Consider the following 24053-nt stretch of genomic DNA (forward strand, 5'->3'; position numbering starts at 1 on the left):
AAGTGATTTGCATTCCAAATGACTCAACTGGGAACAGCCAAAGTGCTACTGCTGCTTCTGACCCCACCAGAGCCAAGGAGAACTGCAGAAAAGAAAAATAAATTGTGTCTGTTTAACATACTGAAGCTCAGTGGAAACTGGGACTTGGTTCATCCGTATTTTTGTCAGGGGCATCACCCTAAATAATTTTAGCAAGAACTCCCTGTTTGAGAACAATTGGGGGCAGGAGGAGACAGTGACTCATTTATTTTAAGCACCTTGAAACCTTGTATTTCTGAAACTTTAGCAGAAAAAAATCCTCAGGTGAAGACAGAAAGACTAAGAGTGTTTGTGCAACTCAGAATATAGTCTTACTCCATGATCTTATGAAAAGCAATATTCTCCTCAGCCAAGAACACAGTGTCCAGAGAAAAGAATCTGGATTGCTTACTAAAGCCAATGAAGTACACATGGAACCACAGATGACAAGCTAGGACAGACGGTAGGCATAAGATAAATATTGATGTCTGTAAACATAAATCATTTAATTGCTATCATCCAAGCCCAGGCAGCTCTTTCTAGCTTGCAATTTTACCATGTGCATGTTTAATTAGGATAGTTATACAACTCTGTGTATGAAAAGGGATGAAGTTGTGACTAATCATTAAATCTGTGTAATGTTACATTGCGAGAGCAGAAGTCAGAAGAAATTAAAAGCTTAGAAGACAGTAAAAGCAGGACTAGGGGAAAAACAGCAACATCCAGGAGTTTCCTGTAGAGCTCATAAGGAAACTGCTTTGCTCTCTCACTGACCTATTCACATGCCCTAGCAATTCTAAAAGAGCATGATCAGAAAGTCAATAAAAAGTCATCTCAAAGAAACGTTACAAGTGTCATCACAGGCAAATATTTGTGGTGCTTTTGTTGTGTTGGGATTTTTGGTAGGTTTTTTCATCGTCTTGTTGTTGTTAATTCTTGACTACCAAATGTTTACCTGAAGCTCAAAATATGGTTAACTATGTCCAGGATACCAGGCTGAAGCTGAAGATAGGGATGGTTCAAAGAGCAGACTTCAGACACCTTCAATCCTCCCAGCATCCACTGGAGGTGCAGGGAATGGCAGCCTGGCAAAATGCAGCTGCAAACCAGGGCTGCAATGCTTCAGCTGCCTTCTGGTACATGGGGAGGGCAAAACCTTAGATCCCACCTCGAGTGTGGCAAGTGTCAGACCACCTGTAAGAGGCACTGAACTACTGTGATTTGATGCAACACAGTTTGCAGAGAACTGAGGATTAAGTCAGATACTCATAACAAAGGTCAGTGATTTGCTAATGGCTGATATTTTAAGCTAAAGTCCTTGCAATAAGTCTCTGATAGTGGCTGCTGATGCTGCAGACACAGCATGAAGCACACAGACTGCACTAATCTCATGCTTATGAAAGAATGCTGTCCTCTCTTTAAATAGCAGAGAAAATTTAACTGCAACTGAGTCCTTTCATCACTTCTTTCTGAAAAACCTAAACATAGCACATTTACCTGAATAATTCTGCTGGTGAAAATTTCAGAGTACTTCCTTAGAAAACACAAATTTCCCATTCCCTGATAAAGGAAAAGATTGGTCCAGACAGTCACTTAAAAGATGGATTCAGACAGTGAAATGTTATTGCCTTTCTGAGTGCAGCAATAGGATCATCATCATCATCATCATATAATTGGAAATAGAACTGCCCATCCTCAAAAGCCAGACTTCCTTATTCTTCTATTACTTCCCTATTCTTCTGTTAAAATCCTGTAGCTGTGTGCTAAGCATTTCTGAATGCATTATATCAGAAATAAAATGACAGCAACACCTACTATTCAGTACCCAGGAAAGGGATCAGTCCTATTACTGTGAGGGACAGATTTCTTGGAATAACATCAACTAACAGTGAAACCACTCCAACAGAATTTGGGATCCCAGAAAATGACAAAGAAAGCAGGAAAACACTAATGAAAGCTATGGCTGTATATGAAATTTTGAGACCAATTGTGAGGTCTGTGAAAACACCAGAAGACAGCTGAGCTGCATGAGAACAGAGGTGGAAGCAAGGATCACCTCTACAAGGGAAGGGATTCAGCCACAGAGGATAAAATCCATGGAACCAGTGAGATAAAGGGCAAGGGACAGGCATACTGACTTGTATGCAAAGCTGTGCTGCTAGAAAAAGCAGGCTTGGGGAGAACTGTTTTTAAATAAAAATTCCATGGCAAAACAGTGGGGAAACCCACACATTTATCAGGTACCTTAACATTTTTGTCTGATGCAAAAGAAAGAAATGCGTTGTGAAGAATAACTCTTGCATTCTAAACAGGTTTATGGGAAAGCAGACACCAAGAGGACGAGCCCTGGCATATCTTCAGAGTCATTAAAACCAGTCTAGCTGCACATATTTTTATTTTGATCTAATCAGAAAGTAAACAAGAGCACATCCAAGCTGTCAACACATGAGCAATCTCAAGAGTAGAATATGTTATTTGAGATGTCCCAAATCAAGTATTTCTGAAAACAGAAAAAGACCATAATATTTGACAGTTATTGCATTCTAAACAAGAAAAGAATTTAATGCCAAGAATATACATTAATTTTAAAATGAGACTAGTAGCATTTTAAGACATTTGTCTTCCTGTTGCCTTAATAATATTGAAAATGTTGAATTATTCCCTGTATGTAAACATTTAGTTTAGGATGCCTATTTTATGTAGTATCAGACACCAGAACAGATTTTACTAAATTACCACAAGAAAAATCATGAAGGGCAGCAGCATTTGAAACTATTACCCAAAAGTCAGGCTTTCACAAGGTGCCTCAGTTAAATACAACTAGTGGAACAACCTTCTATCCCAAAAGCAGGTATTTTCAGAAATCACAAGTCTCTTTGCTGCACAAAACTATGCAAAACAACCTAAATAAAAAAGCTTCTAAAATTAAGACTTGAATTCTCTCAATTCAAGAGGGCAAAGAAGTAGGTATTTCAAGTTCAGTGAGGAAAAGGCTTCTATGAAATACTGCCAATGTGAATCTGAAGAACACTCAAAACTCTTCTCTGTAGCAAGAAGAATTTCAACAGATTTCTCTCTGTCAGGTAGAGAGGGTCCTGCTCTGTGCCCTCTAAACATGATGACACACATTTCAGTGTTCTGCAATGTGCCAGGCACTGCTGTACTGCAGACAGGATGGACCCTCACAAAGTCCTGCTCCTTTAAGAAGAACAGGCATTGATTGAGGCATATGATTAGAAAACCAGAAACAGCAAGAGCAGCTTTTCAAAGATGGGCGTGACACAATTAAATTCAAAACAAATATTAAAGCTTAATCAGATTCTTGTGCTAGTCTGTAGCACATTAAGTTCATAAGTGATAAATAATAAACTTATAAGCCAATTCTCCTTCATTAAACAAGAAACAATGCCTGAGTATAATGTCCTTGCTGTATTTTTGATCAGCTTTATAATCTACTCTGACCAAGAGTTCCTAAAAGGAGAGCCAAATAGCAAAATCAATTGAGAAAACGGTTGGGCTGTATTTAGATGACAACTGCTGACACATTATTTCATAACCCAATTGCTCTATTCTGACACTCAGGGAAATGTTTCTTAAGGAGCAATTTGCATGCAATCAAAACAGGTAGTCACAGCCACATCCTGATTCATTCACAAGTCCAAATCCTGCTGGTACACGTGAGCTGGGGAGCCACACCCCTGGATTTCCTCAGCCTTGTCAAGGTCAAGCTGTCTCTGTCCTACACCCAGCCCACTCCAGAAAACCAACGCTCACAGCCTCTCAAAGATCCAACACAGCATCAGTATGTACAAAAAGTGCTGGGCTTTGGCTTCTCTGCAGACCATTTCCTCCTCACCCAAGGAGCATCTCTACCTTCCATCCCAAGCCATATGACACTAAGCACTGCTAGAAGAATTAAGATCCTCTATAAAGCTACAAGATGCACCCTCCTCTTTATTGTTAGAGTCTTCAAGTTCCAGAATCTCTGCCCAGACTTTAAACACGCTACTTCAATGCTTCTGATAGGCAGCAGGAGGACAGACCCATGGCTGGGCCAAGAAGGGGGAGAGACTTTATAAATCCCTGGAATTTGAACTGCAGCAGAGTTCCCCTAGAACAGCAGGGACATTGGGTTTGGGGACTTGGGGCTTCTTGTGCTCCCCTCCTTTGAATCACCTTGATAATTCCACATATATCACATATTCCCTTTCTGTGGAAGGACTTTTATCTCCTGGGAATTACATTAATATATATATATTTTGTGCATGTGACGTTTTGGGTTCTTTACACTAGGAAAAACCAAGTCTAGACATGGGAAAAGCAGACAGATGTTGCAGTGACTTTACAGACATTTCACACTCTCTTAGCAAGGCTTCTTTGCATGTGCTTGCATTACAGTTTTATCTTTTTTAAAGGAAACGGACATTCCACCTGAATAATGCTGGAAGAATAAAAAAAGCTTGGCACAAAGAAATGTATCACTTGATCATCTCCTTTCCACAATCTGTGCAGGGATTTTTTATTTCTTTTACTCACATTTTTACATGGCATTTAACCATGTTTATTGCAAGTAAACTGATTTGCAGTCTCTTTCAAGGCATTAATACTTTTATTGTTAAGGTATTAGTATGCTAGCAAAGGAGACCAAATTTTATATCCAAACCTTGAACAAATGCAAATGAATAAAGAGCTGAAGGATCACTTTAAGTTTTGACTAGGGAAATGGGGTAATCCTAACACATTACAAACCACTGAAAAAAAAAAAGTCACAGTTTAACACATTTCTGAAATATCTATGTCTGCCTATCTTCAGAAGATATTTTTGCTGATTTGAAAACAGCTTTTCTTCACTTTCTATACTTCTAAACAATGTCCAAAATCTGTTACAGTGTTACATTCTTGATTCCTCAATAATATTAATGCAGTGTAGACCTCACTGACCCATTCATCAATGTAAGACACACTTGGATTTTGATAATTGTCTCTTGCATTCCATAGTGTGACCAATGCTAGCAGGTGGCTTACATTTTGCCATTTCTGGACAGCAGTTTATTTTTCCACTAATGGATGGTGCAGCTAAAAATCCCAGGGATATCTAAAAAAGGGCAATTTGTCATGCTCATGGATTTTCTTCTATAGACTTCTGTACACATCCCTCAATCTGGACATTCAGCAAAGTACCAGAGAGAAATGGCAAGACAGCCTTACCCAAGGACACCACAAAATACTTTGAGAGATTTATAAATAGCATATTCATAGATTAATATCATAAATTTGGTTCTACTGAGTCCATAGATATGGGGAATTACTCTGCTGCTGGAGCTCAGACTTTGGATAAGAAGAAGAATGTAATTACTTACAGTCACTAACAGTCCCGTGGGCCTTTTCACAGTCACAGAACTAATTACCCTTTCAGCTGGCTGAGTTAAAATGAGCCTGACTGCTGTTATTTCAGTTGTGGATGAGGCATGTATGACACAGAAACACTGGTAGGCAGTTCTGCAAGGCACCAAGGCTATGATGGCTCTGTAAAGGGGTTTCCCTGGATTGCCTTGAAGAGACAAGGGCTTCCTTATGGTCCAGAATCAGCATGTCAAACACTCCTCTCCACCTCTCTAAGTGTCACACACCTCCTTCTACTGTGTGACAGATTCTCCTGATTGATACACCTCCAAGGAATGTAGTGGGAAATGGGATGAACAACAAATCTGTTGACACTCATCCTCCATATTTTCAATTAGCAAGCATAAACAAAAAAAAGATCAAATATATGTAAACAATGCTTAAACTATTAATTACTTTGCCTTTTATAAAGGCTTCAGCTTTAATGACTCAGCTCTTTCCTTTTCACTAATAGTCTAGGATAAATTACTAATAATACATTTTAATAACAATATTGTAATATAAAATAAAATTAGTTTGGACCTGTGGATTATAAGTAGGTCTCAATAATCCAGGGCAAGTTTTGCAGTGGATTTGGTGTAGAGCTAAAACATTTATCAGCACACATTTGTGCAAGATAATCTGCAGTGCACCCTGCCAGAGCTTTCATGCATCAGTTCAGCTGAGAGTTACATAAAGAGACATTTGTGAGAAAAAGGCAAGCAGCAGAGTTAAGAGATGAGGTGTTCAGGGATCAGTGCCACAACAGAGGACAGTGGCATCTCGACTGCCAGCTCTATTGTACCCACTAGGAATGAGGGCAAGAATAGGGAAGAGCCATTAGGTGGCAACAACTTCAAATTGCTTTCTGTCCCTCCTGCCTCTGACCCACTGACCTAAAACAATCCACAGAACATACAGGCAGATTTAGCACAGTTCAAAGCACGTACAGCCCTTGCTTCCCACACCAGTGTGCTTTTTAAGCAAACAGAGGGCCATGTTTCTGGGAGCCCATGAGGGACAGTTCTTGCACAGTGCCATGGCAGGGGAATGTCACCTGTGCTCACCATGGAACAGAAACACCTTCCTCCAGAAAATTAATGAGGTGTTTCTTTAGAAGAGCAATGAGGACTGATCTTGATGATATGTCTGCATCTTGGTTCAAAAGACCTTAAAAGATTTACCTGTATCAAGTAAAGCTGTTTATATACTTCTGGAAATTTTTAGGTGCTGATAAACCATGATTACTGGAATCCAGAAACTTCTTTTTGACTCTTTTATATGTGTTTCTCTTTTTCTGTCTATATTTTTTCCATAAATTCTTAGTATGAAATTTGAACTTTAGAGGCTTGTTTGGCATATATTCTTCTCTATAAATCAAAATAAAAGTCTAGATTTTAAGACAGAAATTCAGTATCTTAAAATCACAGAATGGCTTGGATGGGATCTTAAAAATTACCCAGTTCCAACCTCTCCATATTTAACTATTTTTTACTTAACAGGATTGTCTCCACCACACACAAACAAAAAAAAAAATCAAAATGTTATTTAACCTGAATTTTCTTCCTTTTCCCATAACTGCTTATAAAGGAGACAGCTACTACATATTTTCTTCACCACACAGGCTCTTTTTTACATTAGACAGCATCAGTTTTGCTTTAACAGAAGCAGCAAGCAAAACCACTCATAAAACTGCCTTCCTGCCAGTGACATCACAGTCTAACATAACCCATGCTGGGAAGGGTGTCCTTTGCTTAGGCTGATAAAAGACATCTACAGGATTGTGCAAAATAAGTATACACTGACATATACAAGGATATGCACAAAGAAAAGAAAATAATCTTACAAATAACATCAACAGAAGTACAGGTATTTATTAACAAAAGCTGACCAATTCCTGAAGGTCATTACCTACTTTAAAACTCAAAGGTGAAAATGAAGGGGCAGAGACTTGGTGGACTATGACACAAGAGAAAGTAAATTCTGCTATTAGAGCAGAAAGTGTTCATTTGACACAGTGATGATAGACTGATTCCAGAGTGACAGTTGTTATCCAGTCACCAGAAGGAATTGCCATTCTGCTAAGTAACATTTTGAGTACGAACAAATTTCCATAAGAATACAATTTTCAAATGTGTATTCAAGCATAAAATAGCTTGGATAAAATATTAATCCTACAGGTGAAAAGTGCTTCCTAAGCTCTTTTCACAGGGAATCACCTCTCTGCAGGTGGGCAACATACAAAAATCTGTGTAATGTGTTATTTATTTTTACCACAGACACTGTCTAAGCGGGTGATTGGAATTCATGGAAATATCCAAGCAGGAGAGCTTGCAGCTCATAGTGTGCATTATAAGCAGTTGCTGCTTTCCTCTCTGCTTCACCAGGAAGACAGATTATTTCTAAAGCTTAATATGGAGCAGTACAAAGATTATGTTACAGTAAAACATAAAATAACACAAGGTCTACTTTCTCCTTGGTCTATGGAAAGAAAATATAGAGTCATTAACTTGGTCATCAACACAGCTACCAAATTGTTTTGTGAAGACTGCATTTTTAAAGAAAAGGGTAATACTGCACAGCAATAGACATCATATGGAGCTAACACCAGCTTGGTGGCTCACCTCCATCCTCACTTGCTACCACCTCCAACACATTAACTTAATCAGTGCAGAACAGCTCTCAAATACACAGGGTCAGCTCCTCCCAGCCTTCAGGGACAGAAAACACTAAAGAGAAGTGATGTAGTGCACTGGAATATCTAATTAGCTGATCACACAGAATCAGTTAGGTTGGAAGAGACCCCTGAGATGACTGTTCACCACCTAAAAAGCACACAAGCAGTGCTACAGTTGAAAAGGCAGAAAAAGGAAGACCAGGGAATGGCTTGAATGTGTGCAAATCTGCATTACAGTGTTAGAAAAGACTCATCCCATAAGCACAGGTTCAGGAATCTGTCTCCCCCCTGGAATAACTCTCAAGAAGAGGAATGCTGGATTCCAAACCCTCCCTGTACTGAGGCTAACACCAAAGGAGAAGTCTACATCTCAATTACACAACATTACAGTTCCTCCATCAGCCCACCAGGAAGTTATCTGCAGGAAGCTCTGCAAAGTGATTGCTGAGGAAATCCCTCACATGCCCATAACAATCAAAACAAAGGCTGTGGAGCAACATTTCTCTTCATTCCAGGTGCTACTTCAGTTCTAAAAAAATTACTTTCAGCCTGTCACGTAGTTTGAACACTTCAAGTCCAACATTAATTTTGAGATAGAGCCTTCAGCCCAAACCAGGGTAGATTCCAGAGTATACTGAGCACATGCACCTAAACCCCAATATTTCAAATACACAAAGCTAAAATATGCATCATCTCCAGTACCTGCATTTTTTTAAAGCTTGCCATAAGTAAGAGTAAATATTTGGAACTCAGCATGCTGAAGACAGTATTGGTCTTTTTCCCAAATATCAACTACCCAAACAGCTGCCTAGCTACATTACAAGACACTCTTTTACCTGCTGCAGTTCTCAGATTTTACATCTTAGATGGTATTTCAAGCAACCAGAACTACTGGGCCTATGATAAAGTTTCAAAGGCAACACACTGATCTTCTGAGCTAAACAGGGAGTGAACAAGGATTTCCTATTAAAAGACAGACCCCATCTTGCTGCTGTAAAGAAACTGCCAAATCTACACAGCATTATGAGAAAGAGGGTATTAAAGTTATAATCAAACTCATTATATGATTTAACATCTGATAGAGCCAACAATGCTAAAGCTGTATTAGTAGCAGTAGCCTTTTTCCTCACACACTGACATATTCCAGACCACAGGAGAAACTACAATCATTGCTAAATGGAGCATATTAATAGAAATATTCTTAGAGGTAGTTTAAAGAGTCCAGAGCAGAAGGATTAAGAAGGCACTATAACTGTAGAGAGAAATGGGGGATATTAAAAAACAAAACAAAACAAAAAACAGGAAGGTGGCAAAAAATGTTTCATTAGAATATGGGACTTCTCACCTGCAGATTGCTTATAAAAATGTCTAAGCAAGGTACCTGAGATAAAAATCAACTGTCAACAGGCTTTGAATTGCTACATGGAGGTCGAAACCCTCCTGCAAAATTCCTGTGATATAGAGAGTTGGGAAGGTCAAACCTCTCAACATTTGCCTTGTTAAAAAAAAGAAAGAAACAACCATAGCATTTCTTTAGTCAAGGAATTCAATTCTAGTTGTGTGACAATATGCAGAGCAATAATTAAGAAATTCTAGTTTCCAAGCAACCCCCTATGCTAAAAGAGACTGAAAATACCCTAAAAAAAAAATCAGCCAGCAGTATCACCACCAAATATAGAGATATGCCTTCTCTGATTAAGCTAAATAGTTCCAAAAGGAGGAAATCTTCTGGAAAAATGAAAAAGGAAGTTATCAGAATTGCAAAAATAATTTTAACCAAGGAAAATGTTTACATATGAGGATTCCAGCAACAAGTCACAAGGAACCGTAACATTTTACACATAGGCATCTGTAAAACAAGAGAACTCTCTAGAAAAACAGACTTCCAGCATTATTCTGGACAATTTACAGAGGCAAATCCAAATCACTGTTTTGTTGATTCCTGTATGGCACTCAGACTTCCACTGTAGAAAGAGAATCCTCTGTAAACTGCCATCAAAAAAGCATGGAGGCTCAGATCCCAAAGTACAGCTGTTAACATTTGAAGGTCCCCACCAGAACAGTGCTACAAAATTCTCCAGGTTCAGATGCTTTGTAAAATTCTAGATCTCCCATTATATCTGTATGTAGCTTCTCTTCTGCAGAAAGGTTTGAAAGACTGCTCCTCAGCTCTTACAGGCATTTCCTCACTCCAACACACCCACATCCCCACTGCAGAGGAAAGTGTTCCTCATTGGATAAATGTATGCTAAAGGAAAATAACTTTGCAGAATTATTGGCTTATTTCACTATATTGCATATATGCAAATTCATTAGTGAATGGCTACTTCCAATACCATCTGTCCAATGCCAAGAACTCTTCAGCAATAGTTTATATGGCAAAAGTATTATAGTGAAGGAGATTACATTTTATTTACCTTGATGAGTCATTGTGACAGGTTCTTCACTGGATACATTGTTGTAAATGACCACAGCTGTGGCATTATGTGAAGCTGCTCGCAGTATCTTCTCTTTAAATGTACAGTTTCCTCTCTGTAGTAAAGCAATCCACTGCTTGGTGTTTGGTGGGACCTGGAAACGTGTTCGAGGGTCACAGCCCAGACGATCTGCAACTGAAATGGGAAACAAATTTACACAGACGCCAAATTTCTTCTAACAGGCAAAACAAAGGAAAAAAAAGAAAAATCCTAATTCCAAGTTGCTGAAATACTTAAATGTTATGCACTAGGAAGCCACTATTCTCTTGTGAAGAAAGTCTAAAGATAACCATATTCTTATGAAAATAAGATTTTAAAAAAAGAAGTCTCACGCATTGAAAGCTGTGACTATATGCCCAAGAATTAGGCTCACTAACACAAGCTATTTTTAACTCCAGTGCAGCTAGAATAATGAATTCACATTCAAATCAATACCTGCCTAGAGGCTGAAAAACATTAGAATATGGTTCATCTGCTATAGGCATTTACAAAACAGCTGTTTATCAGTCATTCTGGGGAGTACAAGTCTTTTTTTTCTTCCTAATGCAGCCACAAATATCACTGCAGTGGGAAGTACAACTAAACAAAGCAGATTGTGAAAACAAGATTTCAGAGTTATCTGCCATGTGCAGGCTACTGTAAGAAAGGACAACATTAAAAGCTGATCTTGTAAAACCCCAGCAGCCAACATCAGCTTTTTGCATATGCACATTTCGTCTACAAGGACATGTATTCAAATTCATAGAGAAACAAATGGGTTTGCAAACACAATGCACTCATCAGCTAAACAGGTATAGATGGTATAAAGGAAGAGTAACAGAAATGGCAAATGCCAGATGTCTGAATTCAACAGTGTGCAAAGCTCCTTTGTCCTGGCTGATGGTGTAACATATCTTGGAACAACCCAAAGCCACAGAGCTGGGTACAAAAGACACAAAACCCAAGGCAGAAGGAACTTCCCAGCAGCTGAAACCAATGAAAGACGGATCTGTTTGCACAACTGGAAACACAGTTTAGTCTGATACACTGGTCATAACGTTAAAGGATTTTCATTTAGAGCCAACAACAGTTTATAATGCAAATATATTTATCCTTTTGAATGCCAAGAGTATAATAATCTTTGGCTACTAAAAATAGTTGGGATAAACAGTGATTTTATTCAAGATATAAAAAAACCCAATCTATTTGCATAACAGCTCAGAAAACATTACAGTTCTGCAATGTAAGAGCAAATCAAATTATGTCTCCCATAATTTTTTTCCTTTTCAAGAAGTGGGTTCAGCACAACTATGAGATTTCAGCAAAATAATCTACCACCAAAAAATATCCAGTATAATATATTAGCTGGAAACAAAAGGTCTTTTTAAGCACTCTCAGTTTAACATAGCTGAAGTTAAAATCTGTAACAAAGGAGATTCAAACAGCTAAAGATGTTTTCTGAAACAAAGAAAATCTTCTGCTTGCCTAAAGAAAGCTAGTGCAGATGAATCTATACTGTGGCAGACATACAGGAAGTCATTGCATCTCTTAATTTGGACAAGAAGTGCCTCTCCCTGTTCCCCTGGAAGGAGGGTGGGGAGCCAGATACCAGCACATCCTTTTCACAATTGTTTTTCAAGCCTGTATTAGACATCTCAGACATGGAGGGCTATTTGCTGTATTTTTGTTTCATACAGGCATCAGGGAAAATCTGAAATACAGATGCCTGAAGCCAAGTTTTATAGAGTGTTTTCTTCCATTACCCTGACATCATTACTCAAATCCTTGTGGAAATTGCTAGCTAGCACTGATCCACACGTGTTTTGCAGCACTGGTGATGGCTATCACAAACACCAACAATCACAGAAGAGCATGTTCATGCCCACTGCACTTTTGCAGCTTGTCTTTGTGATCTTAAACTTGAGAACAGTATGTATTTTTGAAAGGAATTACAGTCCTTTTTGAAAACAAAGAATCACAACACAGCACGTGTGCCACCAACCTTTTTGCCCTCTGTTAAGATAAAAGCTGTTTAATGCACGATTCCCCCTTGTTCTGAACATTTCCACTCATAAACATGGAAGGAGGAAAGCACCAGCAGACTGTGATAGGAAGTTTCTCAAGACTTGAAAGAGAAAAATCCCATCCTTCTCCCATGAAATCACATTCAAGAATCTCAGATATGATACATCTGTTGGAAAATACCATATTCTAAATGGCTACAATTCCACCAAATCCCCTCAAACAGCCAAAAATAACTCTGAAAGTAGACACTATGGCCAACATAAATTTACCTAAAATATATGGGATTATTAAAAACAGTAATCCCACAGATTATGTACTGTTTCCTTCAGTACAATCATGATCAAAACTAAAATATGAAGTGAAAACAAAAGTGGCCACAGTTGGGTTATTACAGTGAAAAAAACATAAAAGCAACAAGGAGCACCTTGAATGAGGAAGAAGCATTCTCTAAATTCATGCAGGCACCTTGAAATTTGTATGCTTGAAAATTTTTAGCTTAAAAAGCAACAGAGAAAGCAGTGAGAGATAACAGAAACTGCATCGGTGGGAAAAGTAGTACAAAATTTTCTACCACAGTAGAGATCAAAGTCTCTCTCAGCTGTGGACAGAGCTATGAAATGTTACTAGATAAAGGAAAAGAATTAGGAAACAAGATATTAAGAGATTAAAGATTTCCAGATATAGACCAACAAACACCACTCAAATGCTTACAGCATGTTATTCCTGACGAGATGTCTTCAGTATATCCTGATGAAAATTTAACAGCTGACAACATTAGCTCAGTACTATTTAAGTAATACAAAAACATTGAGGAAAATCTGGTTGGTTTAGATAAATCTGAACTGTCTGCAAGTCACTTGAGATTTAACAAAAAGTCACAACCCACTTTGCATTAGCATTCTATTACACCACACAAATGTTAAGTAATCTTTTCACTTTTAACTAAATAAAATTCAGAAACAATAGTGAAAAATGTGGGGTGTTCTGCTTGTCTTTTCAACAGACTGAAAATACTCCAAAAAGCATGGAAGTCTTAAAATCACAGTCACCCTTCTAGAATGGTGAGATGGTTACAAGGAAACATCTCTTGCACAGCCCAGGTGTCAGGGATATCAGCGGGCACTGAAGGGGACACACATGAACAGGGTCAGCCAGAATCACCTCTGCCACTCCCCACTAGCCTGCCCTCGATATCTGCTATCCAAAGTTCAACTGGAATCAACAACACACAGGTTGCAAGCATTACCTGGATGGTCACAGAATTGTTTGGGTTGGAAAAGCCCTCTAAGATCATCAAGTCCAACCAGTAATCTGGCACGGCTGTGCTCACCACTAAACCATGTTCCTGAGCACCACATCTACAAGACTTTGAAATCCCTCCAGGTATGGTGACTCCACCACTGCCCTGGGCAGCCTGGTTCACCACTTGACAATTCTTTTAGCGATGAAATTTTTCCTAATATTGAATCTAACTCCCTCCAGGCACAGCTTGAGGCAGTTTCCTCCCACTGTGCCACTTGCTACCCGGGAGAAGAGGCTGAGCACCACCTGGCTCTGCCCTCCTGTCAGGGAGCTTTAGACAGCAAGAAGATCCTCCCTCAGCCTCTCCTCATCAGACCTGTGCTTCAGCCCCTTCCCCAGCTCCTTTGTCTTTCTCTGGACATATTCCACTATCTCAATCTTCTTCTTGTACTGAGAGGCCCAAAACTGATGTTACTTGCAAGAATGAAAAGCAACTGCACATTAAGTTATTCTAAAACAAATCACTTGCACAAATATATGGTCAGAAGCCACTCATGGAATTTCAGAAGATATAAGCATACAGAAAGCCATTTAAGTAAGTTTCCCTATAGGTGTGCTACTGTTCTGGCTTATTTGAAATAGAAACTATTTACCCTGCCTGTCTCTGTGTTTATCTATGCATCATGTGTTGGCAAAATCCCCAATTTTCTGGTTTAGAAGTGGCAGCCTGCTGGGTTAAAGAGCTATGTACAATGTTGTTGTAAATATCTCCCTTCCTACCATAAGTCCCAACACCACAGAAGAGCCTCTTTACAGAAGAATCAGCTGTGATTTAAGTACCTACCATTAGGCTCATGTTTGTTTTTGCTTTAGGAGAGCTTCAGTTTTCCTTTTGCAGAATACACAGGGCTGCTCAATTTGTATAACTGTTTTTCTTTGAGCATTTTTATAATTCAAGACCCCTTCCTTTTCCAGTTGCTCAACCATGTTTTAGCCTTCTCCCTATAGGAAGGGGAGCCATTTTGTGGAGCAAAAATGAAATAAAACGAGCAGCTCCCAGCAGCTTTGTCACAAGTGCACACCTGTCTGAATGCAGACTGTCCCCTAGTTCTGAACTGTACCTGGGTTTGCTCTTTCTCACGCTGTGTTCCTGCTGCTCTTGCACTGCTTTGAACACAACTGTGACACCCCCCCTTCAGCCAAGGTTGCTGCACTGGCTGTTATCAGACTTTGTCCCCTTTTCACAGAAATATCCCACTCTCTGTGCATTAGCCATTTGATTCTATGCAGGGCTTTTTTATCTTTTTTTTTTTTTTCCTCTAAAGGTCAGATATCTTGCTATTGATTTCATCTTAGCTAATACTGTACTCTGTAAATCCAGCACCAGTTGCCAGAGCTGGTCTGTCTCAGCTACACATACAGAAATCATTTTAAAGTCTGACCTTCAATCACTGTAATACAATAGCTGGAGAGACACCACCAGTATTTTGAGGGACAGCAGATCAAGAGGCTTGTTGGTAAAGAAACCACAAAGGAACACAGGAAGGTGCAGTGCCATGCAGGCTGCACCCCAAAGCATTCCCTCCCTACAGCTCTGCTGCCCAGGTAGGTGCTATGCAGAACACCCGACTGGTAAAACAAGACAGCTTTGTGCAACACATTAATTATAATCCTGTGATAAAATTTCCAGAAAAGGAATTCACCTGGGAAATTCACAGAGGCAACTCAGCAGTGCTGACGGATTATTTCAAGGAATGGTACCAGTTATTTTCTATCCCATTAGGGCTTAATACATGCAATGGACATATTTTCTTTCTGTTACTACTGTTGTTATTATCAATATAGCCCTTATTCATGCCAGTCATAATTTCTACTTTATAAGGTGGTGCCAATGAATCAATGAGTTATGTACAGCAACATTTTCTTTTCAGCAGCTCTTTCAGGTAATTGCTTTGACTAAAGCTGGCTTTAGCATGAAAAGAAACTCTGAACAAGAGGTAATCTGGTTTCAGGGAGGAAGTTAAACAAAAGAAAATCACTGAAGCTTAGAAGACTCCTATAATAGTTCAGATTTAATCTTGTTAGCTCAGTAAGTATTCTACAATTATGGCTATATAGTCCAATATATAACCTCCACTTTTGCTATCAATTAATGACTGCTAATTAAGCTGAATACAAAGATCAATCATGAAGGACAAAAGCATGGCACAGGAACCTTCTTCCCCTACTCTACTGATATATTTGCTTGCTGCATTTTCATAAGCCGTACTGGTTTGGATTCTGGGCCAGAATTTCTGTCTGAATGCTGCCTAAAGCTCCACAGTTACCAGGAAACTGGCATTTCAAACCTTCTGTAGCTAAAACTTGTTCACACAACATGTTTATGAAGTGCCAGATGCTACAGAATGCTGTAGTTACAGCACTATGCACAAGATATACCTCCTTCCTAACACTGAGCCAATATTGTTTCTTCCACACTTTCACCTTTTTCTAACATATGTTTTTCCTCACATTCTCAGTCTCCTTGCCAAGCCCTGACCCTTATATCCCTTTGGGAGAGCTCTCCTTTCTGTGAGCCCTTTCTCCAAAGCAGCTTTTGTACAACCACCACCTCCCTACAAGCCCTTTAGACTCCATCCCTTTCCAGCCCTCCTCACCCACTCATTCCTGACCTACTGGCTCAGTAAATTTTAACATTTCAAGTTTGATTCTGCTGCAATTTCCCTTCCTATCAGCTCCATTGCCAGTCCTGTCATCCTGCCTGCTTCCCAAGCCAACCAAGGTGCACAAAACCTTACCTCCCAGCAAGTCCTGCAAGGGGACTCTTCAGAGCACACAAGACTGAATTTCCAGTCCTCACACTGGAATCCAAAAGCAATAACTCAGATTCAACAGCCACAAAGAGTCCTGTTCCCCATGGAGAATGTTTTTGAGGGAATTAAGCCACAAAGCACTGCAGTTTCTACCAAGAACCATTAAGGTGAGTACTCAGTGGCTTCTAGCTTGGTTTGCCATGGCAAGGGGAATATGCCTGACATCTGAAGGTCTGCACTACAACTGGTGTCAGGCAGCCAGTAGCAAAGAAGAGTAAAAGCACAGGTCACTGAAGTGGCACAGGGCTGAACACTTGCACAGTGCATGTACAGACATCCAGGAGCACCCAGGCAGCTGCTGTGAGAGGACTGGGCTGAAATGACCTGGAAGTGTTCAAGGCCAGCATGGACAAGGCTTCAACCAACCTGGTCTAGGAGGGTATCCCTTCCCAAGGCAAGGGACTTGAAACTAGACAATCTTTAAGGTCCTTTCCAACCCAAACCACTCTATGATTCTCTGAAAATGTCTGGTTGCACAAAGTCACAAATAACAGACTAAGGGACTGAGGAAGTATTCTGGAACCTCACTGAAGGAATACTATGAACCTGAACTGAACTATAGAAAATCTGCATCAGGCTGTGAAGATTCATTTCACTTTTATCCTTCCATGCACAACAAGAGGAGCTTTTTTTTTTTTCTTTTGGAATCTGCAAGCATTCATGTGCAGAAGTGGTTTAAAATGCTCTTTTAATAAGAAATTAAGTCATGACAAGAGATAAACAAGTTAGAGGAGGTAAGAAAAGCAACTCAAAGCAGAAGAACGGAAGAGAGATTAATAAAGAAACTATGCTGCTATCGTGCATTCAATGTGCTTGGAAAAATAAGCCCACACAGCTGCTGAATGTACACCCAGCAGCCAACTGTGACCAAGAGCTCGCTGGAGCTGCACTTTCACAAGTCACATTCACAGGCGGTCATGCCAGTTACTGCCACCCCACTCCCTGGGGAGCACTGCCTTTGAAAGCCCCTATCAATTTCATACAAGCTCTATAAAAAGAACACAGAAAGAGTTTTAATACATGTATTAACATGACAAGGTTGAATTCCATTAAAGAAATCCTGCTAAAGAAACAGTAGAAGTGATTGACTATCATGCTGCACTGAAATTTAAAGGATGGGTGACCACATGGAGCTGGCATCTTCAAAAAGCAGTACATAAAACATTAGGCATATTCAAGAATAGAAGTCAAAAACATCACAGAACACTTAAAATTACAATTTTTGTGTGGTCAGCAGCAGATCATTGGCCCTGACTCTTGAATTAGTAAACTCATTTATTTCCCTGCAGGCAATGAGTAAGGGATGTGATAAGATGCCCCATTCCTGGAAGTGTTCAAGGCCAGGCTGAACAGGGCTTTGGGCAGCCTGGTCTAGTGGAAAGCATCTCTGCCCATGGCACGGGGGTTGGAACTTTAAGATCTTTAAAGTCCCTTCCAAACCAAACCATTCTGTGATTCTATGATTCTTCACAGAGCATGCAAAAATGTGAAATTAAGGACACTTCAGCTCTAAAACAGTCCATGCCATCAAGGTGCTAACAGATCACCCACATTTGTGAAAATTTCAAAGATAGCCCATAAATGGGTGAATGCTTGACATCACAGCAGTTTCAAATTCAAGGTATCTTCAAATAAAGCTGCTAACAATTGTAGAGTCATTTTCTTCTGAGGATACATGAAAACTGGGGTACAGCATTTACTGCTCTAAGAGCAGTGGCTGGCAGCTACTCATGTTTAGAGCTATTAGAAAAAAAATTTGCAAACGAGTTCACCAGCAATATTAACAGGCTGATTAAAAAAACATGAAAGCAATTACTTTCAGTAAGACTGCATCATCTTTTATCAAATCTGAATATAAAAAAGCAGATGTTCAAGAACAGCTTAACTAAAAGCATAAAATATTCCAATCTTCTTACTAAATGAAATATTTTCAAACCACAGGCACATCACCAAAATTCAAATAAAATGTAAATATATAACAGTCTACACATAACAATTCAGAGTATCTAAGAATAAGGAAAACAACTGCTGTTGTGCTTGCTTCAAGTTGTCTGTTGTGAAAGAGAAGGGCAAAACTGAATTTCCCCCAAAACTGATAACAAAGTTTTAACCACTGCACTATGTCAAACCATGTCAGGTCTGACATTTTCACACTTCCTGCTGTGCTTTCTCAAGAAAGTTATTCATCATAGTACTTAGCAGTAGGTATAAAAATACTGTTTATAAACTGCTCATAATTTTATTTAGCTCTTCTCATTATCAGCTGCCTGTGAAAATGCTGTCAAAGCCTCCCTCAGTGTTTAAATTGCACCTTAGTGGAAACATATCAAAAGAAAGCAGAAAAAGTTACAGAGGCAGATTAAAAGAAATTAATATCAAAAGTTTTTCCTGACAAATAACGCAGCTCAAAAAAAAATAAAGTACTTTGATACCTTGCATGTATTAAAAGGCAGTATTTTAAAACCCGTTAAAATACTACTTGCAGTTAACAGTGCTTACATGCCTAAAACTTTCAGGACAGATTCCTGATTTCAAGGGGGCTGTGTGGGGATGTGAAGAATATCATGAAGTAGAAGAATGACTGCAACATATTTAATGTTAGCTGATGGACAGGATTTGAAGTACAAAGAAAAAACATTTTAGAGCAGACTTCCTTAACAACTTCTGCTTCCTCACCCTTCCACCCCAAAATCTACCCCATTAATATATTCTAGTTATATTTTGCAGAGTTTCATTGAGACTATCAAGCACCTGCTGATGCACAGCCTGATCCATCCGGATCAGAAGCTGACAGAGACTGCCTAGCAGAATGCATTTGTTCTGAAGAAGTATCAAAGTATTTTCCTGATCTTAAGATTTGGCAAATTCTCTAAAGTTTCTAAAAACACAGTAGTTTTGTGCTATCAATTCTTCTAAAACACTCTTAGTATTCAGCACTTAAGACTCTACTTTGAACTGACTACAACATTTCACTGAACACGTTATTCAGATGTTTACTGTCCAGGAGGCAGGTTGGGACCACTGTATTCCATCAAGTGGTCCATTTCTTAAAGATGGCAGTTCAGATAATGTCAAGAATGATTTTCAAAATAAGATACTATTAAACTACATTGCTATTACTGAAGATACTTGTTTCACTTCAGGCAAAAATCATGACAATACTCTTAGCTGTTCAAATTAGTGTCCTCTATAAACCGCAGCATTTATCAAAAGAAGAACTGATGGACAATGGCTTTGTTTAATTAAAAGAAAACCGATTTGGACACTCTAGCCAGTGTTCAGTACTGCAAGCAACCGCATTTTGGGCTGGCTATGTAAGAGCAACAGCTATGATATCTTCAGTCCGTCCAAGTCTTGAGGGGCAGCTTAAACAGTGTTTTAGGAATTGCACACTGAAAACCTGTGACTTCATGCAGTTGCAAAGCTATCCAGATGCAGAGATGGCTATGCAGCTGTTCTGAGATTCAAGGCAATGCTGTAACCAAATACTGTCAACTATCGCTATCCCCGCTGTAATTAGTTAAGGAATAACACCTTTACCGCTCAATACACCCAATCTACTGGGATTCATGCTGGAAAGCACATTATGCTTTGCTGAGCCCATATTCAAGCCAACACTCTCAAATCAAGGATTTATTTTATTTCCCTCTGGGCAAGCTCTTCCTCCTCGTTTGTCAGAGCTCTCTAGGAAAGCCTGCCCAGCCCAGGCAAGGACCAACCACCCGGCAGCGAGCGAGGGAAGCGTTACCTCCGTTGATAGGGACGGGAGTCACCAGCAGCCCCTTGACCTCCACCTTCGGGGAGTCCTGCCCGTAACGGCCACGGTCGATCCGCAGCAGCGTGGGGCCGCCGCGCTCGGGGCTCAGCACGGTCACGTTGATGAGCGCGGTGTAGTACGCCTGGCTGGCGTTGTCGGCGCCGGCCGGCCGGACCCGGCCGTGCCACAGCAGCAGCGGCAGCAGCAGCAGCACGGAGGAGCCGCCGTTCCAGTGCTGGCGAGCCCACCGCCAGCTCATCTTCGACCCCAGGCGAGCCGACGGCCGTCACCGGTTGCCTCCGCCGCTCCCCCCCGGCAGCGTCGAGCCCCGCACGCCCGGGTGTGTCCTATCCCATCTGACAGCCCGGGAGCGGAGAGAGACCAAAAGCAGGCGGAGCGGGGAGGAGAGCTCGGGCTCATGCCATGGGAGGAGCCAGGGGAGTCATGGCAGGTCCCAGCCGAGTCCGATCCGCCGCCGCGGTTCCCAGGGGAGGCTGCTCGGGGGAAGCCGAGCTCGGCCCGTCCCTCAGAGCGCCGCGCTCATACCGCCCGCCCGCGGCCGCGGGGGAGCTCCGGCCGGGCGAGGGGAGGGGAGGAGGCGGGGGCGGTGCCGCGGCCCCCTCCCCGCGCAGCCCCTCGCCAGCCCAGGGGAGGCTGCCGGCAGAAGCCGCCGCTGCCGCCTCAGTCGCGCTCGCGAACAGCCGCGGGGCTCGCCTCGGACTCGGCCCGCCGCGCCGCCTCGGTTCGCCTCGGGGCTCGTCGCCGCCTTAGTGCGGCAAGCAGCGCAGCTCAGTGCCCAGCCCGGCGTCTGCAGCCGGCAGCCGTCGCTTCATGCCCGGTTCGCCCCGAGGGCGGCGGGGGCCCCGCACCGTCCCGCGGCTCCGGCACCGGCTCCGCGCCCGCGCCTCGACTGCAGCTCCGCGCTCTGCGCAGGCGCCGCACGCCCCGCCCCGCGCCACGAGGGCGAGAGGCGGAGCTTGGGACTGGACCACGCCCTCGGCAGGCGGGGCCCGCATGGAGGGCGGGGCCATTTTGTATGATGTCATTGTGGGCGTGGCCAGGCGCGGTGGGAGCTGGCGCGGGGGTGGTTGCGGTGACACCGGGCTGCGGCGACACCAGGCTCAGCGACACCGGGCTGCGGCGACACCGGGCTCCGGCGGCACGGGGCCGCAGTGACACCGGGCTGCAGCCACCCGCGGCTCCCGAGGAGTTCGATCATAGCGTCCAGAAGCACCGGCTGGAAAAGACCACATCGAGTCCAACCTGTGACCAAACACCACCATGTCAACTAGGCCATGGCACCGAGTGCCACATACAGTCTGTCCTTAAACATCTATGGGGACGGCGACTCCAAAACCTCCTTGGGCAGTCCGTTCCAATATCTAATCACCCTTCTGTGAAGAAAGTCTTCCCAATGTCCAACCTAAACCTTCCCTGGGGCAGCTTAAGATGTTGGGACACATAGCTCCCATGGCTACTCGGCATCTTCTCAGAAAAATATTTCCAGTTCAGGAGTGCTGATCGCCAAAAAGATAAAGAGTTTTAAAGCATGTCAGAAATAGGGGGTGAAAGAGCTGTGTGTGTGAAAACCAGGTGGGATGTGTTCAGTCTGTCCAGGTAGAACTGAATGGGCTTTTGGGGCAGGAACAGCACAGACTCTGTGTCAGTTCATTCCTACCCTATTTGGCGTTACTCGCGTCTGACGAACTAAAATGGGAAATTGTACAAACACTCAAATATTGTTAATAAATATTAATCCCCAGAAATACTGTAAAACAGGGATTGATGAATGATCAACTAACATAGTTTTAAGTTCTTAAATCTCTTGGGAGATGTAACAAAATAGTGTAATGGCCTCCTTGGATTTTGAAAGACAAACTAACTTAAAATTAGCTACAGCAAAGAGAACAATTACTGCAGGACTGCAAGTTATTTTCTAAGTTCTTAAAAAATAGCTGTGGAGCTGTTCTTTTGAGATATGGTCTCCTTGGTGACTTCCCCAGCTGCATGGGAAGGCCCTCAGATAAGTTTGGTGTTTAACCTATGCATCTTATTAACTTGTTTTCTTCTGGGAGCTTTTGTATTTTATTAATTTGTGATGCACCTGGTCACACAGACGCACAACACTGTTGAAGCACAGTCTGTTTATTTCATTGAGATACAAGTAATTTTATCCTGCTCTTGGAGAAATCTGGTTTTTTTCTGAGGAAAGCAGCATGCTTTTGAACCTGCATCTCGGAGCAGAAGGGATGTACAGGCTCTGCTAAAGGCATGTGTGGCTCTGTAAAATCCTCTGAGAAGCTGTTTCTGCAAGGCTCTGTAGAAATGTCAATACAAGCCAGGAAATGATTCTGAAGCAGCAACTGAATGTTCCGCTTACATTTTTTTAAAATTTAATTTTGCCATTCTTGGTACATGCTGGGTGAGGAACCACATGCTATTGACTGTCTCCTCATTTCACCCAAACTTTCACCCCAGCCAGAGGGCTGGCACACTGCAGTGTGCAGAACATGTTTTGGAGCTGGTCTTGCTTTGATTTCTCAGCACTAAGAGCTCTGCATCATTCTGATGCAAACTCATGTGCTTTATTGCCGAAATGTCCTCAGAAGGGGCCAAGAAGTCCCAGGAGCCTGAGGAGCTTTTGCTATCACCGTGCTGACCTTCAGAGAAGGATCTCAAAGCTCTTTTGAAAAGCATTGAGGAAGTATTCATTGGCCAAGTCAGAAGCAAAACAAGGAGCCCAGCCAGAACATCCCCAGTTCTTTGCTAACCACATGAAATGGCTGGTTTTTATTTTGCCCTGTCCGCTTTCCTGTGGGCTGTGCTTCTGATAGAGAGAGGTGCTCCAATGCCTGTGTGAAGGCTGCTTCCTTGGTTCCATCCCCATCCCCATCCCCATCCCCATCCCCATCCCATCCCCGTCCCTGCTCACACACGGTTGGGAAGCTGTTCCTCACCTGCCTCCCAGCCTGTCCTATGGATGGGCTGGAAAGAAGGTGACGAGCAGCCAAGGGGCACCGCTCATGGCCCCAGAAGAGGAGCAGCCAAGCACTGCTCCAGGATGCACCAAAATAGGATATTTCATCAGTAGAACAGCTTCAATCTCTTTATGCCCCACATGGGCAGGCCCCTGGATGGGGAAAGGAAAATTAAAAGGTCCTTTTGGATACTTTCACCCCATGGTGGAGCTGGATGAAGGGGTGATGATGGAGAGGAGTGGAGATGTCCCCCCTCTGTCCCCTCAGCTGTGTCTCTGCCACTGAGGGCTCCTCAGGGGACATCATTTCAGTCAGACAAATGGCACCGATGCCTTCACAGCTCCACCAGGGGTAACGCGGGAGCTGTGCCTGAGCGTTCCTTGAACTCCTGGAGATTTGTTTTTTAGGGGAACGCTCATGAATCCACTCCTGTCCCATTTCACAGCGAATCCCTCGTTCAGCCGCGGCGCCGCCCTCGGCTCGGCTGTGACACGGCCACAGCCGCGCCGCCATCTTCCCGCGGGGCCCGCGGCCGCCGGGGCAGGGCGCCACCTGCGGGCCGCCGGCCGCACCGCCAGGGGCTCCCGCGGGCCGGGGGTCAGTGCCGTGAGGGGAAGGGGACTGGGAGGGAATTTGGTGCCATGA

The 24053-nt window shown here is 42.2% G+C and overlaps 1 protein-coding gene across 6 annotated transcripts in view; it reads right to left on the reverse strand.

The window, feature by feature from the left end:
- Positions 1 to 21393, reverse strand: part of RNF130 (ring finger protein 130) — a 55492-nt gene extending 34099 nt beyond the window's left edge. For 5 of the 6 annotated variants that reach the window (XM_071443344.1, XM_071443343.1, XM_071443349.1 and 2 more), the window contains exons 1-2: positions 20422 to 20824; positions 10495 to 10689 (exon numbers count right to left, since the gene is read on the reverse strand). In XM_071443344.1, the coding sequence (XP_071299445.1) occupies positions 10495 to 10689; positions 20422 to 20689 (463 nt within the window). In that variant the 5' untranslated portion in view covers positions 20690 to 20824. Of the gene's footprint in view, positions 1 to 10494; positions 10690 to 20421 lie in introns of all 6 variants that reach the window. The other variant, XM_071443348.1, reaches the window with a different exon arrangement.
- Positions 21394 to 24053: the final 2660 nt, after the last annotated feature.

This window comes from Agelaius tricolor, unplaced genomic scaffold, assembly GCF_023055355.1.
Source record: "Agelaius tricolor isolate 1412-34295 unplaced genomic scaffold, bAgeTri1.0.p SCAF_18, whole genome shotgun sequence".
NCBI classification, from domain to species: Eukaryota; Metazoa; Chordata; class Aves; order Passeriformes; family Icteridae; genus Agelaius; species Agelaius tricolor.